The sequence below is a fragment of the Staurois parvus genome, unplaced genomic scaffold, assembly GCF_062004578.1.
Source record: "Staurois parvus isolate SC_StPar_1 unplaced genomic scaffold, SC_StPar_1.0 ptg000165l, whole genome shotgun sequence".
Lineage (NCBI taxonomy): Eukaryota > Metazoa > Chordata > Amphibia > Anura > Ranidae > Staurois > Staurois parvus.
In genome coordinates, this window is record NW_028317961.1 from 13,165,548 (window position 1) to 13,186,986 (window position 21,439).

Genomic DNA, 21,439 nt, shown 5'->3' on the forward strand with positions numbered 1-21,439 from the left:
ATGGCTAGCACTTCTAGGGGGGGGGGGGGGAGACAGTCACAGAGGGGGTAGTAAAACTATTGACTAACGATTTAGAGAACCCAGATCTAGATTTAGGCCATTATCTTTTGTGTCAAATAGAACTATCATTTTTAGTTCAAGAGTTTTCCTTTCCTGAATAGTCTTGGAATTCCCATTAAGAACTAAGACATTGAGGTTTTCGATAGTTTGGTTTGTTTGTGATGTCCCACAGGTGTGCAAAATCTGTCTTCCCCATGATGGTCTGCCTGTGCAAGTTCATCCTTGTTTGTAACTTCTGTCAATGTAGCACTACCCCTGAAGGAGCTGCTTGTATTTTTGCCCAGGTCTCCCCTATCTTCCTCCACAGCCAGGCACTTTCACTCGTTGTCTTCAATGACCAGTCTAAGGGATGTTGTTTTTGGAGTTTTATTGTAGAATTGGGGATAGGGATTTGGAATTTAGTAGGATACTCCAGAGTTGGAATTAATTACATTTGAGGACATCTAATTGATCTCTTACTTGAGCACTGTTGAAGTCCTGGCTAGAAGCAGATAGCATACTTCTCTTTGGCAATAGCAACAAATAGTTTAGGAATGAGCAAAGTTCCTTTTGCAGTAGTAGCAGTAGCAGGGAAAAGTTCCTCAGGTATATGCCAGTTACGGCAGACTGTGGCAGTCCAAATGTAACAGAAACTGAGCAAAGCCCTATGCAGTAGTAACATTTGGACCATCTCTTCAGAACACCAGCCATCGTTCCCTTTTCTCAGACCCACACTGACTATAAAGCACCAGAGAGGTAGCAAAGCACACAGAGTCCCCAAGATCCCTCAATGTCTGTACTCACAATGCCCAAGGACAGAATGGTGGCCTCCTTCCAATCTTCCAAGCGACACTCTACAGTGATACCAGACAGATCTTTGGCAGACAGCTCCCCCTGGTCAGCATACTGAAGAACCAGGGTCTCTCTCTCTTACTTCAGGCCCTCTGGTTGCCCACTTGAGGCCGCATGGCCACAAGTGCAAGGCAAGGCAAGCCTGCCACCAGCCTGGCTTGGTGAATTCCTCTCCAGGAAAGAACCCGAAGCCATGTGTTCACCGAAGATAAATACTACTCTCAGCATGCAATGGGACGACCTTCCCTTGCAATTGGCCAGGGCTGCATCCATATTCCTGCTGCTTATTTGCCTAGCTCCCACTCAGGTTCTGGAAAGCTCTAGTTGCTTTCAGAAGGTGGGCAGAACTCGATACATACTCAAACAGCACCAGAGCTTCATGACAGACCTTACTAATCCATCTCGCTCTCTTTTTAAGCAGAGAGCCCAATTAGATTTTCCTGACAGCCTCTCTGTTAAGCAAACACAGCTAGGCTATCCTAACTGTACAAATCCTAACACCTATCTAGGAGGGTGCTACACCAACATAAGATCCAACTGTGTTTACTATGCCTCTGTCTCCTGTTCATTCATTTGCAGTGCAGCTGGGGATAGAAAGAAAGGGACTGGGAAATGTGTTTTTTTTTTTTTATAATTTACTTTTTATTAACTTTTAAAGAGCTTACAACAAACAGAGTTGCATAGAATTGTAAAATAACAATCACAAGACAATAAAAGAACAAAGAAACAGGCTCATCGATGAGAGGCATATAGGTACATATAATGTCAGTGCATAACAGTGAATTAGCCATCATTTTCAGAAAATTGAGTAGGCAAATTGGAAATGTAAAGATCCTATGGTTCCCAAACTGCTTAAAAAATGGTGACTGAGTTAGCATGCAAGACAGTAAGGTACTCCATTCATCTAATTTCTACTATAACCTTTAGCAATTCTGAACGCATAGGCGGCTTAGTAGAAAGCCATTGCAAGGGAATGGTTCTCCTGGCTGCTGGTAAAACATGGGAGGATAGTTTCCTGGCAAATTTGGAGAGGCCTGGAAAAGGTAGGCCCAGCAAAAAGTGGATGGGCTCAAATGAAATAAGAGCCTGTAAAAGTTACTGTAAAAGGTTAAGGACTTCTCTCTAGAAGAGTGCAATGTGTTGGCAAGTCCAAAAGATATGGAAGAGAGTGCCTGTTTCCTTACCACATTGCCAGCAGACAGGAGAAACACTCGGATTGCGAGCATGGAGAACCTCAGGGGTCTTATACCAAAACATCTGTATTTTATAAGTGTTTTCTTTGTATACTACACAAATAGAAGATCTGGAGGCAGCCTCCCAAATCCTACACCATTGATCCAAGGCAATATCACTTTGGAGGATTTGGGGCCATTTGCAGATATAAAGGTGTGTATCAATGGAACAGGGGCAAGCGTCTTGAAGCAGCTTGTAAGTAGAGGAAATAATGCCCAGTTGGTAGAGTCCCTGAATGCAAATGCGGTCAAAGAGAGTAGCCTTCTCAAGGGTTAAAGACGGAGTTTTGGAGGAGAAAAAGTGACGTATCTATAGATAAACAATACTGGTGAGATGACATATGAGCTGTTTTTTGAATCTCAGAAAAGGATTTAAGCTTACGAGTCACTGGGTGGACCAAGTGTCGCAATTGAAATAGATCAGCCTTGGCCCAGGGGTGCACCCGAGCCAAAGCCAAACTATCAGGGAGACTGGAATTAAATAGGACATTGGCCAGGGGGGAAGACAAAGAAGACAGGGCGAATTTAACCCTACACCGCCTCCATATAGATAACGTAAAATGCATGGGCCCAAGCAGATGTTTGTAAGAGGTGGTTTTAATGTTGGTCCTCAATCCCCTTTTCTGTCAATAATGACACTTCAGGGGTCTATTTAGACCATTGATATCACCAAAGGCCACCCCCAAGAGTTTTTAAGAATAAATGCTTAAAAAAACTGATGGTTTAATATCACTTTAATGTCTGTGGGTATGAACCCTGCTGATAACAAAATTGTAGCAATTCAAAACATTCCAAGACCAAAGGACAAATGGATCAAATGCACTTATTAGACATAACAAACTACCCTTTGAGCTGATTTGTTTCCATTAGATACATATGGCATGTAGTTGGCAGAGGTATAATTGAGGGTCAACGGCAGGCTTGAAATATTAAAGCACTGGCTGTCATAATGACACCGACCTGGAACATTCCTAAAGAAGCCATCAAACACTATTAGATTGACTAACAAAGTAAATTAATGTTTTACTGAAAATAGAAACAATACCTCTTACTGATTTTCAGCAAAACTATTGAATTAAAATGTTTACAGTCATTTTAAGTATAATCATTATTCAAACTCTATAAACCTGTTATAGGTTTTGTTATTTCCATGTCTGTCTGTGTATTTTCATCTCCTGTTTTTGTAATAAATCACAGGAAAATACACTTCAACCCCTAATGTTAGGTAAACACCGTTATCTTATCTTATTGAATGCCATATACCAGATGACAAGCCAATTATTGCTAGACATCTGCAAATCATCAATCCATGTTAGTGGTTAATGAAAGCAGATACTTCCTTAAATTCACTAGAATTCACTGTAAACATTGGTGCCATTTTTCCTACATTTTGTCAGGGCTTGTTTAAACATAAATGGGTTCAGGACAAGGGATCACACTAGTGAGCTAGCAATCATCAAAAATGAACAGTATATGAGGAAATAAAATATGTTTTCATATGTAATTTTGGATAAGAAACAGATCTTTGCTGAAAAATGGATCTCGTGAATTAGGTTTTCCATTAGGACTGTTACTATAGGTAAACCAGCGCTTAGACAGTAACTCAATAATACAGTTCAGGGGTGTGGAAATTTTTGAAAAAACGACATGTCCAGGGAATAAATCGGTGCTCCAATCTACTTTTCCCATATGACAATCTACTTGTCCTGATAAGAAAAAAAAAATAACCAAAACTGTATTTAAATCGGAGGTGATATTATGAATGTCGGGGGCTTTTAAAAACAAAAGGGGCTCTATGGCGACCTAACCGTTTAATAATTTTAACACGCTGTATATCTCCTCCTTCCCCTTCCTGCCTGTCTCCAGTACCGTAAACGGGGACTAGCAGGGAGGGGAGAGACCTTGCATTGCAATGAGCACTGGTTGGCTGCTCCTCAGGAAAGGGGAATGTCAGGCTTATCCTTTATCCCTTCTCGCTGCCAGAGCCAGTTTTGCATTTTTGGCACAAGTTTAAAAAATAATTTTAGGCCTGAAGATTACATAAAACCCCCAACATTATATATTTTCTGACACCAGAGACCTTAGAGAATAAAATGGTGGTAGTTTTTATGTTGCATGATTTTACCGCAAAATTTCAGTAAAAAAATATAAGAAAGTTAATTTTAGGGCAAAAGCAATAAATTACCCTTTTTTGTAAAATATAAAAGATGAAGTTGCAGCGAGTAAATAGATATCCAACATGTCAAACCTTAAATTTGTGTGCACTCGTCAAATGGCGACGAACTTGAGTACCCAATATTTTCTATAGGTCGACACATTTGAAGCCCCTTAAAGGTCATCAGTATAGTGTTACAGAGGAGGTCTGGTGCTAAAATTATTACTCTCATTCTGGCGTGCACTGCGATAGGTGACATGTGTATCGCAGTCGACGTTTTCATGCGTAGGCGCCCCAGCATGTGCTTTTACGTTTGTACGTGCATATATGTGAGGGGGGGCTTTGTCCCCTATGTGATGATTTTTTGGTGACAGGTTCTCTTTTTTGAGGCTTCCAGGGTCTAAAAACCCTGCATGTCTCCCCTGTACTCCACTGAATGTAATGCAGTGAACATCGCACTGCATTACATTCTTTCCCGGGGATTGCATTACAATCTCTCAACGGGGACCCGGAAGTGACATAACGTCACTTCTTGGTCAGGACAAGAAGGAGAGGGGAGCAGATGTGTCCGCTCTTCTTTCTTCCTACTAGCTGACGGTGAGCCAGTCCTGGGCCAGCGGATGGGCAAGTGGAGCCCAGGAGACCTCACTGGGGGGGGGAGGTTGGCACTGTGTGGAAGCATTCCGGCGGCAGTGCTGCCGCCCGAATGCTTCTACTTGACAGGTCAGCCCACTGCTTGCCCACAGCAGGGCAAAAGGTAGAAAAAAAACTACATGTCCTGGGCATCGGGCGATAAGAATCCAACATCTCTGCAGTTCCATAGCATCAGTCCTATTCTTCCTTTTTAAAGTTCTAAATTCTTACTGAATCTTGTGACCCCTAATGCACTTGAAGGTCAAATAGAGCTTTTATCACAATCCAGGTGTCCATGTTTCCTTTCTTCCCCTCCAGAAGTTATATCAGAAAAAAGGAGAAAAACAAAATCAAATCAAATAGTGTAAGACGTTTTAAAGCAAACCACAATGCACTGATAAGTGATTGTGCCCACATTTATTGTTCTAATACAGTGCAAAAATTACTCTTCACCATGTGGTCTTTCTACCAGGTACCTTATCCCAAAGGCCAATATACTCTTACCAAATTCTACTGCTTTAATGTCCCTAGCAAAATCATGCATGTCCCAACTCTCATTCAGATCTCCTCCTTAGGTTCCATTATTCATAACTTCCATTTTCTCTCCAGTTATTACCCAAAAGAGTAAAACTTTATAGCACAGTATACTAAACCCAAACTGTATAAATAAATAAACAATTGTGCTCACATTTATGTCTAATAAGTGCATTCAATCCATTTGTCCTTTGGTGATGACATCTGAACTCTCCTTTCAGCTCCACATCCAATCATTGTCCAAAGCTTTACGCCTCAACCTCCACAACATCTCCAAAATACGCCGCCTTCCAAACCAATGACACCACAAAGCTTCTAATTCACTCTCTGGTCATCTCTTGCCTCAACTACTGCAACTCCCCCCTCATTGGATTACCTTTGCATAGGCGATTTCCCTGCAGTCCATCATAATTGCTGCTGCCAGACTCATCCACCTTATCAACCATTCAGTGTTTGCCAATCCCTCCACTGGCTGCGACCCAACCAACAAATTAAATTCAACATACTAACAATAACTCACAAAGCCATCGAGAACTTGGCCACCAGCTACATCATTAGCCTAGTCTCAAAACACCAACCAAATAGTTCTCTTCGTTCCTTCCAAGACCTCCTGCTCTCTAGCTCCCTTGTCACCTCCTCCCATGCTCACTTCCAAGGGACTTTTCTCGAGCTTCTCCCATCCTACAGCACTCCTTTCCCCAATATGTCTGACTATCCCATACTCTGTCCACTTTTAGGTGATCCCCAAAAAACCCTTCCCTTCAGAGAGGTCTCCACCTAACAACTGTATTTCCACTTTTTCCATCAGCTTATCCCCCACAGTTATTACCTTTTGTATCACTTGACCCTCCCTTTTAGATTGTAAACTCTAACGAACAGGGCCCTCTGATTACTTGTGTATTTAATTGTATTGTAAATGTACTGTCTGCCCTCATATTGTAAAGTGCTGATGGTACTATACTGTATACATCCTGTATAATAATAATTTATTTGTAATGTTCAAGATCGACAATCCAACAATCACCATGTGTTTCTCTCATCATTAGCCACATCCCACATATACAGTATACTCTTACCCACAAAAACTTGCCTTTACTTGCCAGGATCAGAAAGCTCATGTAATAAACAATCTTCCCTTTTCTTCCAATTCACCACAGTCTCCAAGGTATGGTTTACAGAATCCCGTCCCATTACAGCATATGCAAAAGATATATCACAGCAAAGATCACAGTGCAGCAGATTCATAATCTACTTTATTTATTAAAAGGAAAGGTGCTTACATGATACGCTTACTAACATATCAGGAAGTGATGTCAGACCGGAAATGGAAATGACTTCAGACTTGATCCAGAAGTGTCCATTATTAGCTATTTTATATTGCTTTATATTTGTGAGCACCTTTCTTTTTAATAAAGTCATTTATGAATCTGTTGCACTGTTGTCTTTGCTTTGATATATCTGTTGAAAATGGGGATGCTGTAAGCCATATCATGAAGATTGTGGTGAATTGAAAGCCATATAGATGCTCCTCTTTCTCAGGGTGTAATTTGTTCATAAGTGACCCTGTAATAATAATGTTAGTTTAAATAAGTTTAATTCTTTTGTTGTGACTTTATTTGAACTATTATTAGAAGATCTGACCAAGAGATTATATTCACTTATTAAAGTATAAATATGATTTTTAGGTCAGATTTATATAAAGTTTACAAATCATATGGTATTCCATGGCAAGCAAGAAGGACTACAATGGATGCTATCCTACAGGCTAGAGCAGGGGTAGGCAGCCTTAAAGAGGTGATCTACCTAAACAACATGAGAGAAGTCAAAGATCACCGGGCACAGTGTAACCCAGTGTCACCTCCTCACACCTGATTTAAACCTCTTTTTGCTGTGCTATCGCGTCACAAATCGTGTACAACATATCGTCTCCTCACCACCTGTCAAACACACTCGGATCACTTTTCAGAGGAACAGCAGTGCCTGCTGAACTTGGGAATGAGCCCTTAGTTGCATTTGGTAGCAGCACCGTTAGGGCTCATTCACACATAAAGTTGGGGGGGGGGGGTAAAACCCTGCGGATGAGTCACGTTTTTCCAATATCTACCCCCTTTAGTTGCTAAGGCAAAAGCCAAAGATGTACACATGCTGCAGCACGAATTAAGCCTCTTGTTACTTTTGGTGGGTGCTACCAATTGCGACCCATTCAACTAAATGGGGCCACTTCAGGAGCTTTGGTGCGCTTGTAGAAACTGCACCAAACACGCAGGGTATAATAGAAGTCTATGGCTAAGCGCAGATAACCCGCAAGAAAGCCGTAGATACACTGCGGCACATGTTTAGTTTACAATGGGTACCCAAATATGCAGCCCCTCGGTGTCAAGGCCTAGCCGCCGTGAGGCTGCAAATTTGCGTATGATCGGTGCCAAGGAGTTGGTGTACTCTTTTATCATTAGCTTGCAAATTCTGGAAAAAATGTTGTACCCTTTACCTCTTTTAAACAAACTAGCATTGTGATAGATGATTTAACTAACATGTTAAGGTATATTGTTCATTGCAATTTTGTTCATTGTCCAATTTCTAATCAGTTTACCTTTCTTTGTTACTTACAGCTGATATATCATTCTTGAGCATATACATGATTTTGTATACTAATAGACAGGACGCAGACCTTTAACATATTCTAACCAGTTGTGAGTTAAAGGAAAAGTACAGCCAAAGCTTGTTTTGCACTCCTATGACCCGTTTTCAGCTGACTGTGGGCTAAGTTATGCTGTTGACTCACTCAGTCGATTCAGGCTGGGGAAAGATCCCAACTTTTGAGCCAGCTGTTCCCGCCCCTCACTGGAGCACTGGAGCGGCACAGCAGATAGCGGTGACTGACAGTCAGTACTCTCTGCTTAGAGCAGCAAGAACAACTGAGCGATCAGCTGTGTCTGATCGCTCAGTTCTCACCCTTAGAGCTGGTGGGGGACAGATGCAGCATCGGATTGATGCTGCATCCACCTAGGAAAGTATGATTTAAAAAAAAAACGTATTCCCTTACTTCTCTATTAACTATTTCACAGAATATAAATGTTAATAAATGTTTGCTTGATGTTTAATGAACAGAGAAAACATAGCATTGATAAAGGCATACAAATAGGTGAACAGTGGGGAAAAATGTTTTATGACAAAGCAGTACTAACTGAATGCATAATAGACACCTAGAGTTTGGATACTTGAACATGCACAATTGTATACATTTGTGTATTAGCTGCACCTATGTAAGTCCATGGCTTTATGCATATGAACAGTTGATGGCTCATGTACATTTCTGTGTCCACCTTGCTTCTCAGTACATGCATGAGCACAGATCTTATATAACTATCTAAAAGGAGGATGTACAGATTTTTGCGCATTTGGGTAAGGTATGTTTGTAAGATAGTTGCACTCAACTCCCAAAGCACCATGTGAAGTACCGAGTGTTACTGAAGCATCTCCTACTAAAGTCATAAAGGAATATTTGACACCAGGCAACAAAAAGTCTAGGTCTCTCAAAGATACAAAGGAACTTTAAATTGGTCAGAGTTGGAATGTTAATTAGCAGCAAACACTAAGACTAGGTTCACATCTCTGCGTTCTTGCGGGCCGCGTTTTCCGTGGGCACGAGAGCCCATTCATTTGAATGGACTCCCATGCCCCAGGACACGCAGGTAAGAAGTCCCTGCACTTCTTTGGAAGACGCAGCCCGCACGGGAACCTCGGTTCTCAGTACGGTTGCGATTTCCAGTGCCAGAATTAATGGCACCCGCCCGTGGGTCCGCATTCTTCTTTGTGGGTGGTGTGGCTGCACGGATTTTTGTGTGGATCCGCAGTGGCACCACCCGCACAGATGTGAACCAGGGGTAACTTGATGGCATTCAATGTATAAAGCACTGCATGCCATAAATAATCACCCCTGAATGTTTCTTTTAGAAAATGTTTTCTCATCCTTTGTTTGCAGTTAGGCCTCTTGCACACTACTACGTAAAGACTCACCGTTTTTAGGCATACAGTTTTTTTTTCTACTGATCTAAATGCAGTCCACTGTTTCCAATGTGCCTGTACACACAGGTGCATAAACATGCATTGTGCATAGATAAGTAAAAAAAAAAAAAAAAAACAGAAATCTGAGTTGCTGGACAGTATTTTACATGCGTATGTGCAAATATGTACAAGTATGCAAATATACATGCAAAATAAACGCAAGAGTGCAGCTGATCTTCTGTATGCCACTGCCTTCCTTTTGATAGCGACAGAGGTGGCATGCATGCTCTTCACTGAGCATGCATATGAAAGGGTTACTACACAGGGGATCAGTTCTGAAACAGATAAATAGTGTTGTCACTCCATAACAGGAAGTGCCTGAACAAGCACTTTCCTGACAGGATCACCAGCACTTACTTTAATTAAATATGCAGATTTAAAAAGATTAGAAAGTTACTTTTGAGTTACAAAATTGGAGTACACAGGTGAGAGAGATTTTCAGACCACTCTGCTTGAGCACATGCTAGTTGGCACAGTGTCTATGAACTAAAATGGTTTTGGTGTCAAGTTCATTTTAATTTTTTATAATGATGGTTTATGCAATTCTTTACTATTTATATAACATATTCATTTGACAAATAAACCGTTAATGCAGTGCACCCATGAAACTAGTGTCACAGAGCATTCACAGCTTACTAAATAGAAAGTAAAGCAGAAGCTGTTTACTTTCAGACTCTCTCTGAGTGCACAGGCAGACAGGGAGGTAGGATAAAGTTACTTCTGACTCATTCTGCTGCCACCATGTAGACAATTCATTGCAAATCATATATCCACTTGCAATATTTCTTATTTGCTGCCCTAAAGTAGAAAATACTTTAAAAATTGCATTTTGAATTCTGTCCTGGTATTTATAAACCATGACAATACAAAACTTTTTTTTAAATTTAGTTTTATATAGATGGGAGTGGGATTAGAACACCTGTCATGTTTTTATTGATGTCTGTGTCGCTATTAGGGAGTTTTACCCTCTCTATTTGTCTTGTTTGCCATTGTCAGCGAAAGTGAAAATAAAAGAAAATCCCAAATTTTGGGTTGTCCCCAGAACAGGACTAGAGGGGAAATCTTCCAATGTGCACAGTAGTTCTGGCGATGCTGGTTACAACAAGAGATGGGGTAATTTCCTCTCACTTCCTGTTTTGGCTATGGGACAGGAAGTGAAAGGAAATCTCCACAATGGGACACAGATGGAACAAAAAGCCTGATGGGATTATAACCCTCCATTACTCTATCCAAAATGAATGAAGTGCTTTTAGTTACACTTCTACTAGAAGGCCTGAAAGTTAAAGCATACAAGCTACTACTTACAAATGTATTTATCAGTGTGACAAGTCTTACCTTTGACATGGTTGAAATGGCAATGATGAAAGATAGTTTCTGCTCTCTCTCTTTAGGATAAAAGTCAAAGTATAACAGCGGTGGAGTAGTTATGTATACCACTATGGAGTTTGCAGAGGGAGAAAGGCTCACATCTGGAACACTTATATTTGCTAAAAGAGAAAAAATATATATATTTTGCACTTAAGTTAATTTAACTTCATCATCTGTCTCGATTTTTTCAAGATAGTCACATAGAGATAGTCACACTGATTGTGAGATTGTTCATGGATAGTTTTATAAGACAAACATAGGAAGAAAGCACACCAGCCTAGTGCATTACCATAAGACTTTAGTACATAAATAAAAAAAGAACGACAAACTACTCACAAAATTAATAGTCAAGTGCATGTAAAAGTCCAACAAGCCATCAGAAGCATGTCCATCCAGCAGGGCACAGCTCAATTGTTTTGATGGTGAAACGCCCTTCCTCAGAGCTACTAGCCCTTTAAGTGGGCTTTAATGTCTGGGAAGTGGCGAAGCTTCTCTATCATTTGACTTCTGTGACTGGCTCTCACAGAGGTCACATTATCAGGAGCCAGAAGGACAGAAGCTGTGACCAAGAGCTGTTAGTGACAGCTCAGTCTGTGTGCTGGGAACATGCTCTCAGCACGCAACCTTAGGCTGCAGTGGATGCATATGTGTGGCAGCTGGATGTCAAAGCCCACCATCTTTGCACTGCATATATGCATTATGCAGTTGGCAAGATGTTACAAAAGTTATTATAATACAAAGAATAATAGGTTCTAGCATTCTGGAAAATATAGGAATGCTTATTTAGTCCCACAATTGAAATAAAATTTGTATGCGCTGTAGGTATATTTCATAGCTCTTACCCCTGGTTCACATATATGCAGCCGCGCAGGCCGCGTTTTGCGCAGGCACGAGAGTCCATTCATTTGAATGGACTCCTGTGCCCCGTGACACAAAGGGAAGAAGTCCCTGTATTTCTTCTGAAAACGCAGCCCACATGGGAACCTCGGTTTCCAGTACGGTTGAATTCCAGTGCGGGCGGTGTACCATTAGAACTAATGGCATCTGCCCGCGGGTCCGCATTCCTCTGTGCGGGTGGTTGCACGGATTTTCATCCGGGTCCACAGCGGCACCACATATGTGAACCTAGCCTCAAATGGAGAGACTGTCCCTCTTTGGGAACCAGATCCATCTGTTCCCTCTTCCAGTAAAATTAGTGAATCAGTGAACAGTAAGTGGATTCAAATATGCTTGAGACAAACATAGATTGATCAAAAATTATATGCAGTATATATAATTTGCAAGGACTCGATGAGCCAAGTGGTCTTTTTTTTCTGCTGTCATTCTATGTTTCTATGGTCTGATGTTCAGTCCTCTATCAAAAAAAAAAAAAAAAAAAAAAAGACCATTTAGCTACTAGTAGTGTTACATTACACTAAACCTTTTCATCCAGCCATGATTGAATGTATTATTTTGAAAAGACAGTATAAAGGAAAAGTAATAGCAATAAATACATTTTAATAAAAAACAATTAAAATGAATTAAAAATTAATTAAAAAAAGTAATTATTAAAAAATGAATAAAAAAAATGAAAAGCACTTGTGGGTTTAAGTAATCTACTACTTCTTTGTAGTCCATGTTAATGGAGCAGAGGCAGGAGTAAGTGCTTTGCCAGCACGCTATGCCTCTTCTGATGTTTTGCTTCAATGTTATATTCCACAGGAAGCATACGATACATTCATTCAACTTACTGTTACTTATGAGCACAAACCACTTGCTCTTTGTCCATTGAGACGTCACGTTTCCCGCATTTGCCATTACTCTTGCCAACATCTTTTCTTTAGCATTTTCCAGTGCTTCTGTAGTCATATTACAGAAGTTCTGTGTTCCCCAGCAGTCTGACTTGTTTGTCCACGTGTCTCCATATCTGGATTTTGAAATAATTTGTGAATTATTCTGAATATTCAAAAAAAAATGTGTCCTGAAAAATTTATTTCAGCCTAATTTTAATTTCAAGTTTTAAAAAACATTCTGCTTTGTTCTAAAATCTGGATCACTAATATCTTAAAAAAAAAATCTGTCATAAAAATCTAATATTGCTGATTTATGCTAGGTGCTTGGAAGGTGTATACAGATGTTGATATCTGATTTTACTTGCTAGATACTTTTAAATTTCTAGAAATACTGAAGGACAATCAGAGTAAAGACCAGGCCACTAGCAATGGCAGCTTATATATTTCTCCCATGACAGGTTTTCTTTCCAGGAGACCTGTCACAAGCCTGAGCAATCAAATCTAAGCATATAATGAAAAAAAGTAGTGTTTGTCTGACAACTCATGGAGCCACTGGGCAATAGGGGATCATGGGGCCCCTGTGTCCTTGCCCAAACTAAAAAAAGCCTATGTAAAAGGTACCGGGGCATCTCATGGGGTCCCCTACTGACCCCGCGCCCTCAAGCAGTGCCCAAGTTTCCAAATGGTCAGTCCGCCCCTGTTTGTCTGTGAATATTGCCCTGTATCCAGGTCATATCTAGTAGTACTTAGTCACATTCAACTGACTTTTTTATTTGTTAAAGATGTTTTGTAGATTGCCCAGCCCACTTCTAATGAGTGTCAAGAAGATACCCTCTATGTTTATATTCAAACGACACCTTGATCCAATCATCTGCCTTTCCATGGAAAAAAGGAAGTTGATTCGACAACCTACAAAATATCTTCAACGTTACAAAGCAAATCCGCTTGTTTGTGACCAACAAATACTACGTAAGCAGTGGTTGCCTTCACATTAACCTACTAACAATCAAGAATTAGATTTAGAGAAATAGACAGCTGTAAATATATGCAATCTAGATTTCCCACATATAGCACTACCCCCTTAGGAGTCGCTGAAGTTTGGGTCCCCTTATACTCCTGCACAGCCAGGCAACACAAATTTCCTCGGACTTGCATTAGGAGACAGTAACCAATGCTTGAGCTTGTTTTTTGAAGATTTATTAGAGAAATTGAACTTTGATGGGGTAAGGGTTATATGGGATGCCCAAGGTTAATGACAACAAAGGGCAAACTTGTTAGCAACTATGTACAAGTCTTTACAGCCAACAGCCTCTTGTGGAGAGCTAGCCAGCATCTCCCATAGTACCACACCAGACTCCAGATGAATCCTCTCCTCATCGAGCTGTACTGGGTGTCTCCCTGAGCAGGGGATTCAGTGCCTGCCACTGCAATGTGAACAGTCCTGGGAAAAAAGATAATCCAGTTTCCCACCAGAGTGCCTCTTTCCCCTTACTGGCCCAGGAGGTGCAGATCTTCTCACTTAATACTTTTCCTGTGTTGCTGGTGGGTCGGTGGCTGCTACCAGGCCTTCTAGCTGGGCTGCTTCTTCACTGCCACACAGGTGGTCCCCATTCAGGGAGCAGGTGAAGTCCCAAGCTTTCCTCCTTCCAAGATTCCTGCCTAAAGGTGAGTCCTCTCCCATCTGGGCCCCCTCCCAGGTTCCTGCTCTCCAGCCTCACTTTTTCATCTTCCACATCTCTACTCTCCTACTGCTGAACAGGCTCAATTACACTTAAAGGCTGTCCTGGCCCCTTGCCTTTTGGGGATTGACCAGGATCCTCTAAGAGTACAGACCAGCCACTCCTCACCTCCGCCCACTGCTTCTAGATATTTCTCTAAAGTTCTAGTGCAGGGAGAAGACTCAGAGAGCTAGTCTGCAGAACCTCTTAGCTCCTGCCCTAAATTAGACCCACCTGGCTATCACACTCAGGCTGCTACTCAGCCTCCAACTAACAGTTGGATCTAGAACTCCCCATAGCTAACTAGGAGGGTGCTACATAGGCAAATTGAGCTTGGAATACCCCTTGAAATCTTTCTATTGGGTTTTTATTTTGATGGGCAACTCCACTGAAGACTTAGGAAAGGAGAAGATGTTTAAAGCCTGACTCCAGTTTTTTTTTTTTACATTTTATATTTACTTGTTCCTGCTGTTTTTTAAAATTAAGGTAGGACATAATATTTACCAGCTTTATGCCACTGGCCTCCTTTTATCCTGCCTATAGGATAGGCACTGCCCCACTTTGGAGTTAAATAAGGTCCAGCATCATCCAATCTCTTCCTGTAAACCCAGGCTGTCATAAAAGTACCCTGAGGACTCAGTATATACTGCTCCATAGAATGAAACTTACACTTCCCAACATTGTGACATATAAGCGCCACTCAGTACAGCATTAAAGCCAACCCTCAGCTTGACAATGAAGATAAAGAAGAATGGCAATGTTCCTCCTGTGACTGCATTGAGGACAATCAGAATTAAAGCGAAACTAACCAAGTGAATATAGCCCAGTATTTTTTTTTTCCGTTTTCATTTCTCCCTCACTTCTGTTTGTTTGGAACAAGCAGTGCACAATAGATGAGGTCATGTACACTGCTCTACACACACTAAAAATCCTACAGTCCATAGTCAATCTTGGGAGTGAGAGGCTGGCTACATTCCTACATACAGTGGGACCATGGAGAATGATGAACATAGCCACCCTCTAACAGAAAGTCGAATCACAGCAACAACTAAAAAAAAGGAATTTGGAGATTTAAAGATGTCTGAGAGCAACAGATACTATTTAATTCGTTCTGTGGGTCTTTTCGTATTGCGAAAAATTCGTAAACCAAAATGAGATTTCCCATAGGAATGCACTGAGAACCAATTAATCCGTTCCCTAGGTCAAAAAAAGTTTAAAAAAGTCTTTTATCTGTTCAAGACTCTTTATAAAGTGTACTTTAAAGACATAAATACTGTACAGGAACATATTTAAAAATTAATTCATAAATGAAATGAAAACCAATTAATCTGTTCTGGAGGTCAGAAAAAAGTAAAAAAAAGTCTTATCTGTTCAAAACTCTTTATAAAGTGCACTTTAAAGGCATAGTATTGTACAGGGCCATGATAAAAAAAAAAATATTTGTAAATAAATTGAAAACCAATTAATCCATTCTGGAGGTCAGAAAAAAGTAAACAAAAGTCTTATCTGTTCAAAACTCTTTATAAAGTGCACTTTAAAGGCATAAATACTGTACAGGGACATGATAAAAAAAACTATTCGTAAATGCATTGAAAACCAATTAATCCATTCGTATTGCAAAAAAAAATTTGTAAACCGAGGCATTATTTTCAATGGATTTTCATTCATAAACCGAAAATTACAATAACCAAGGCATTCGTAAACTGAGGTACGCCTATATATATATTTGAATATATTTTTTTTCTTATTAAACCAGAGTTTAGTGCCACTTTAAAATATAAGCATTATTTAGTTAAACATTAGCTGTGGGGAGAGGTGCATGCAGGGAGGAGAAGGGAAAATGACCGGGGAAGTTTATAATCAGTTATAAGTTGAACTTTAACATACACAAACATGAATAGTGGCATAGTTAAGGAGTCAACAGTGGTTTGGGTTAAAATCTGGAGGTCAGACCCCAGCAAATCAACCCAGTTCACATATATGCAAATTGAATGCATTTTCAACCTCATCCGATCCACATGAAAAGTGAACCAAAAGACTTTCATGAGAGCCGGTTCGCATATGTTCGGGCCGGCCGCAGTGCGATTTCAAAAAGAGTCCGGTAAGATTTTCAGTCTGGTTCAGCTGCGATTTCTAATGTTATACACTTTAACAATTTGCCATTGAATCGCACCTGAACGCTGAGCAAAGTCGCACCGGACAGGACTTAAAATTGCACTGCAAACCGGCCCTATACATATTTGAACCCAGGCTCAAAGTACCCAGCCAATGACACAATGAAATGTACACAAAGCTATGAAAATGATGATGTAACTATAATGGCTCAAATTGATTTACATCTGTATGAACAATGAAGTCATATTTAAGAGATGCTTGCCGAGAAAAGCTGAAAGCACAGCTTAGAAGAAAGAGAGACATGAGTTGGCACAGTGGGCATGGCTTCAGACTTGTACAAGTGCCCACGGAGATTGAATACTGAAGTATGGGTTACAAATTTCAATTCATAAATCATTTTTGTTTTACTAGTCTAGTTCTTTCAGGACATTTAGAAATGATCAAGACACTAAAAAATTGAGAACGGAGGAATGTTCTTTGCCCTTCTAATTTCTATTTCCAAATATTCAACTAAGCCTGACCAATGGTAACATTAGGTTGTCACACATCACACCATGATTACAACCTAGAAATTTTTGGGATCTAAGCTCTTTGTTTACCTCGGCCAATCAAGTAGTAGGAAAAATAATAATTTCTACAATTACCCTGAACATTGCCTAGAAAAAAACTGACTAGTCATCAAGTTTAGTATTAAACATTGTTTTTGAACTTTGCAAATACAACAAATTACTATCAATGTATTAAATATACAGATAAGAAAAAGTCTAAGTGTTACCAGGAATAAAAGGATACTCCAGCCAAAGCTCTAAATTAGAACTTCCAGCAGATTTCTATTGATAGGAGAAATAAGTTGACTATGGGCACTGACTATACAGTAGTCTTTATGAAGCTGAAATAGTAGCTTTCTCACTTGACAGCATCTCATGTGTTTAATTTAAAGTGGTTGTAAACCTCAGACATGAAATGTGAACAAAGCATATCCCTCTATACTGTGTACTTGTCTTTAGCCAGAGCACTAAGTGTCATTTCTGTCTGCTGCCTTGTTCTTCTGCTATAAGGTTCCATGCACACTGGACGTTTTGATAACGCTGGTAAAGTTAGCTGTGTAAAGTCACGTTAAAAACTTTGCCATGATTAGCGGTGTTTTCCCGTGTTTCCATTTTTTATTGTGTTTTTACTCAAAAGAAACATTTTTGGGGGTCAAAAAAGTCCAAAAATGCAGGTTTGTAGCGTTTTACCGCACTTGCATTTTTTAACGTTTTTTACACAAAAAACAATTTTTGGGAGTAAAAAAAATCCAAAAATGCAGGTTTGCAGCGATTTACCGCGTTTTGCCATGTATTTCAGCATTAGAGCGTTTTTACAGCTAAAAAACTCCTCTAGAAACCCACTAGTCCTGGGGTTTTTTTTCAGCCAAAAAACGCCCCTGCCATATAACATTGATTACAGTCTATGTGTGTATGGACACGTAGGATAACATGCTGGGGGGTTTAATAGCTGTAGAAAAAAACATCAAAAGCCAAAAACAGCAGCTGTAAATATGTCCAGTATGCATGAGAACTAAGCATGAGTATCTTTTGACAAGTTTTTCTGATACAAAGAAAAAACGTGTCAGGGAGGGAGCTCTAGCACACAGCCTGCGGTTGACCACCTCTGCTCTGATCCAGTGTGCTATGTCAAGAGGGTTGTGTGTCCCTTCCATCCAATCAGCTCTCAGAGTTCTCCTCACTGAGCTCTGCAGAGTGTAACTTCATTTCCGCACCCCCTGCCTTCAGGAAGCTCAGACAAGCTGTATAAATTCTGTACTTTGAATGGTTATTGAGAAGAAAGGGCTTCAGATAAACAGGTACAATTTATGTAGGAGGATGTGTTTCATCTCTGTGCATCACCTGTGGATAGTTACTTCACTGGGTTTATGTAAAGGTTTGCAACCACTTTAAGGTGAAACAAAAGGAATACAAGAGCTGCACTCTGCCAGGAGAAGCAGTACCTGTGCTCAAAATTCTTTTGGACTCAAAAAACTCCACCTTCTGAAGAGGTGGAGCACTTGCTTTCCTTTCTCTTCATCTTAGATTTTTATTGCTTCATGTTTTCTTGCTGGAGAGATAGAGCTTCACTTCCTGTGTCAATGACACCACAAATTTGATCTATAAAGAATTCTCCCGGTAAAAGTGCATGTACCTTTGTTCTGTGTGAATGGGGCATATGACAAATGGAAACAGGCTATATCCTATGCTGTTCGAATGTAAATCATTGATTTAAAATGGGAAAATGTCACAATTGGCCTTTCAAAGGAGTAAAATAACATAGGAATTTCCTATGATAATTAGCGCCATCTAGTGACCAAATGCAGTAATTTGCATTTTAAATTTATGATTTACTTTCAAACAGCACAGGATCAGCACAGGATATAGCCTATTTACATTTGATTTAGGTCCCATTCACACAGAATGAACAATGGATAGTGCCTATGTAGAGAAATTCATTTTATATGTTGAGGAACATTAAAATTACTTACACCTTGTACTGCACCATATATTTGCATGGCTGTTGTACATCACATAGCGCCTCCCAATGCAGTGTGGTATGGAAGTTTATAGAACTAAAATTCACCTTCTCCACTTTAACATTCATATCCACAGCTGGGATATCTATATACAGGGAAACAGAAATACAACATTAGCTAAGTTGGAAGAAAAACACAAATAAGAGAGATTTTTTTTTTCTTCTATATAAGCTTTATTAAAAGGAAATTTCATTCCAACGAAAGGTAATATATCAGTTATAGGCAGTCTGTCTGACTGAGTCACATATTGGGTTTTAAATCTCTTGGAAACTCAATTGGCACTTGTTCCTTTTGTCACATTGCTCATAGCTTGAACACAGGGGTCTCACCAGTTGAGCGGTTTATAGAAAATCCATATGGGATTGATAATGCTAACTGCCTGGCTGTCTCTAATCTGTAATACCTATATCGAATCGCTGATATTTAACAAGCTTGTAGCTCAGTGAAAGAATAAACCTCCAGATCTACATACACTATGTATTCCAGTTCAGTGATTTGGATTGCTATAACAGCCAGGGAACTAGTGTTTTAAATGCAGAGTTCAGCAATGGCAGCCTGCAAATTGCATACTGTATATGCTCAATTATTATTAAAAGATATATATATCTATATATTTATATATATAATTAAAATGTTAATATATGATATGTAATCAATGTTTTACGCTTTTTTTTTTAGTCTAGTAAACCAGGAGACCCCTTTCCGTATTAAGAGGTATTACTGGGTTCATTTAAAACACATGTCCATTTACACCAGCCACTCCATAGAGGACAATGCATGGTCTGATCAGGTCGGTGTAATTTATTACAGGTACTTAAATAGTGCCATCAATTTACGCAGCACTTTACATATATATTGTACATTCACATCAGTCCCTAACCCTCAAGGAGTGTACAATCTAAAGTCCCTAACTCACATTCATACATACACATACTAGGGCCAATTTAAACAGGATCCAATTAGCATGTCTTTGGGGTGTCGGAGGAAACCGGAGTACCCGCGCAGGCACAGGGAGAACATGTAAACTCCAGGCAGGTGGTGCCGTGGTTGGGATCCAAACCAACAACCCTAGTACTGCCAGGTGGAAGTGCTAACCATTTAGCCACTATGCTGCCCGATAAATGGAGTAGTAAATGGACAGGCGGACCCGATCGGTCCACTCATATGAAAGGGGCCTTACTGTTGTACAATGTTGTTTTTCTTCTTATGTATTTGTATACAGGATAATAAACAAATTGAAATATAAGCTAAGTGTCAAAACTTTCAAGCAGCAGCAGTAGCCTGCATAATTCATGTCACTCCAATTGTTGGATTTCTGTTTTTCATACACATTATTACAACCCAGTCCACACAACAGAGGCTTCTATGCTTTACACAGACTAGCAGCTTTCATATAATGAGCAGCAGAAGCCACAAGTCTTATAACTTCCATGTAAGAGGGAAATTTGGAATAAGGAAAGCCAGGGCTGTCTTAATAACATCATGGGCCCCTGGGCAAAGTAATGCACTGGGGCCCCTACCAACCTACTCCAAATTATGCATCTACTCTCAAAAATTAAAGTATAAATAGTTGATAGAATTAAAACATATACTTATTATTACTTTTAACAAAATCAATCTTAAACAATAAGAAAACATGCCATAAATCAGAGACTAGTCAACACAAAGGGCACAGTACAGGGAGGAGGCAGAAGTGCACAGTACGGGTTGGGGGTGGATCAGAAGGGCACAGTACAGATTCCCAGACTCTGCCAGGGACATGGCCATCCCAGGACAGCTTGTTTAAAAGCATGACTGTCCCAGCAAATGCGGGACAGCTGGCAAGTATGATGTAATGCAAAATTATCATGGGGCCCCCAATGCACCTGGTGCCCATTCTTTAAGACAGCCCTGAGGAAAGCACTACCAGCCTGTATATAGCTACTGCTGCCACTCTGCATTGCACTCAGCAATTTAAAAGGAATTATGTGTGGATAAATATTGTAAGTTACACCACAATTTTTGCATTCCAACGCCAATACAGCAAATGATAACCAATAACATTTTACATATTTAGACTACTTTTAAAGAAATGTTCCCAAATTATTACATTCAAAATAAGCATTACTTTAGATGTCAACTTAACCCCTTAAAGTGTTACTAAACCCAGGACCCTGCATTCACTATATCTGGTCTCCCACAGTACACAGGACATGGAAATGCAATTATTTTAGTAACTATAAACAGCAAAAAGTGCTGATTGGCCCTGTGCCCAAAAAAACGCAAAAAAATGCAAAAAAACCTATCTAGCTATACACACCAAACTGAGCACTCTACTTGATATGTCTTATCAGGAGATAAGAGGGCGCTACTGGAAGAAGGGGAGGAACAGAGGAGTCAGGATCAAACAT

The 21,439-nt window shown here is 40.0% G+C and overlaps 1 protein-coding gene across 1 annotated transcript in view; it reads right to left on the bottom strand.

The window, feature by feature from the left end:
• The window catches only part of LOC149462899 (uncharacterized), a 31,941-nt gene extending 19,166 nt beyond the window's left edge, over positions 1-12,775 (bottom strand). Inside the window, exons 1-2 of the mRNA XM_089676309.1 lie at positions 12,609-12,775; positions 10,846-10,997 (exon numbers count right to left, since the gene is read on the bottom strand). Of these exons, the coding sequence (XP_089532435.1) occupies positions 10,846-10,997; positions 12,609-12,726 (270 nt within the window). The 5' untranslated portion in view covers positions 12,727-12,775. The remainder of the gene's footprint in view (positions 1-10,845; positions 10,998-12,608) is intronic.
• Between the last annotated feature and the right edge of the window lie 8,664 nt (positions 12,776-21,439).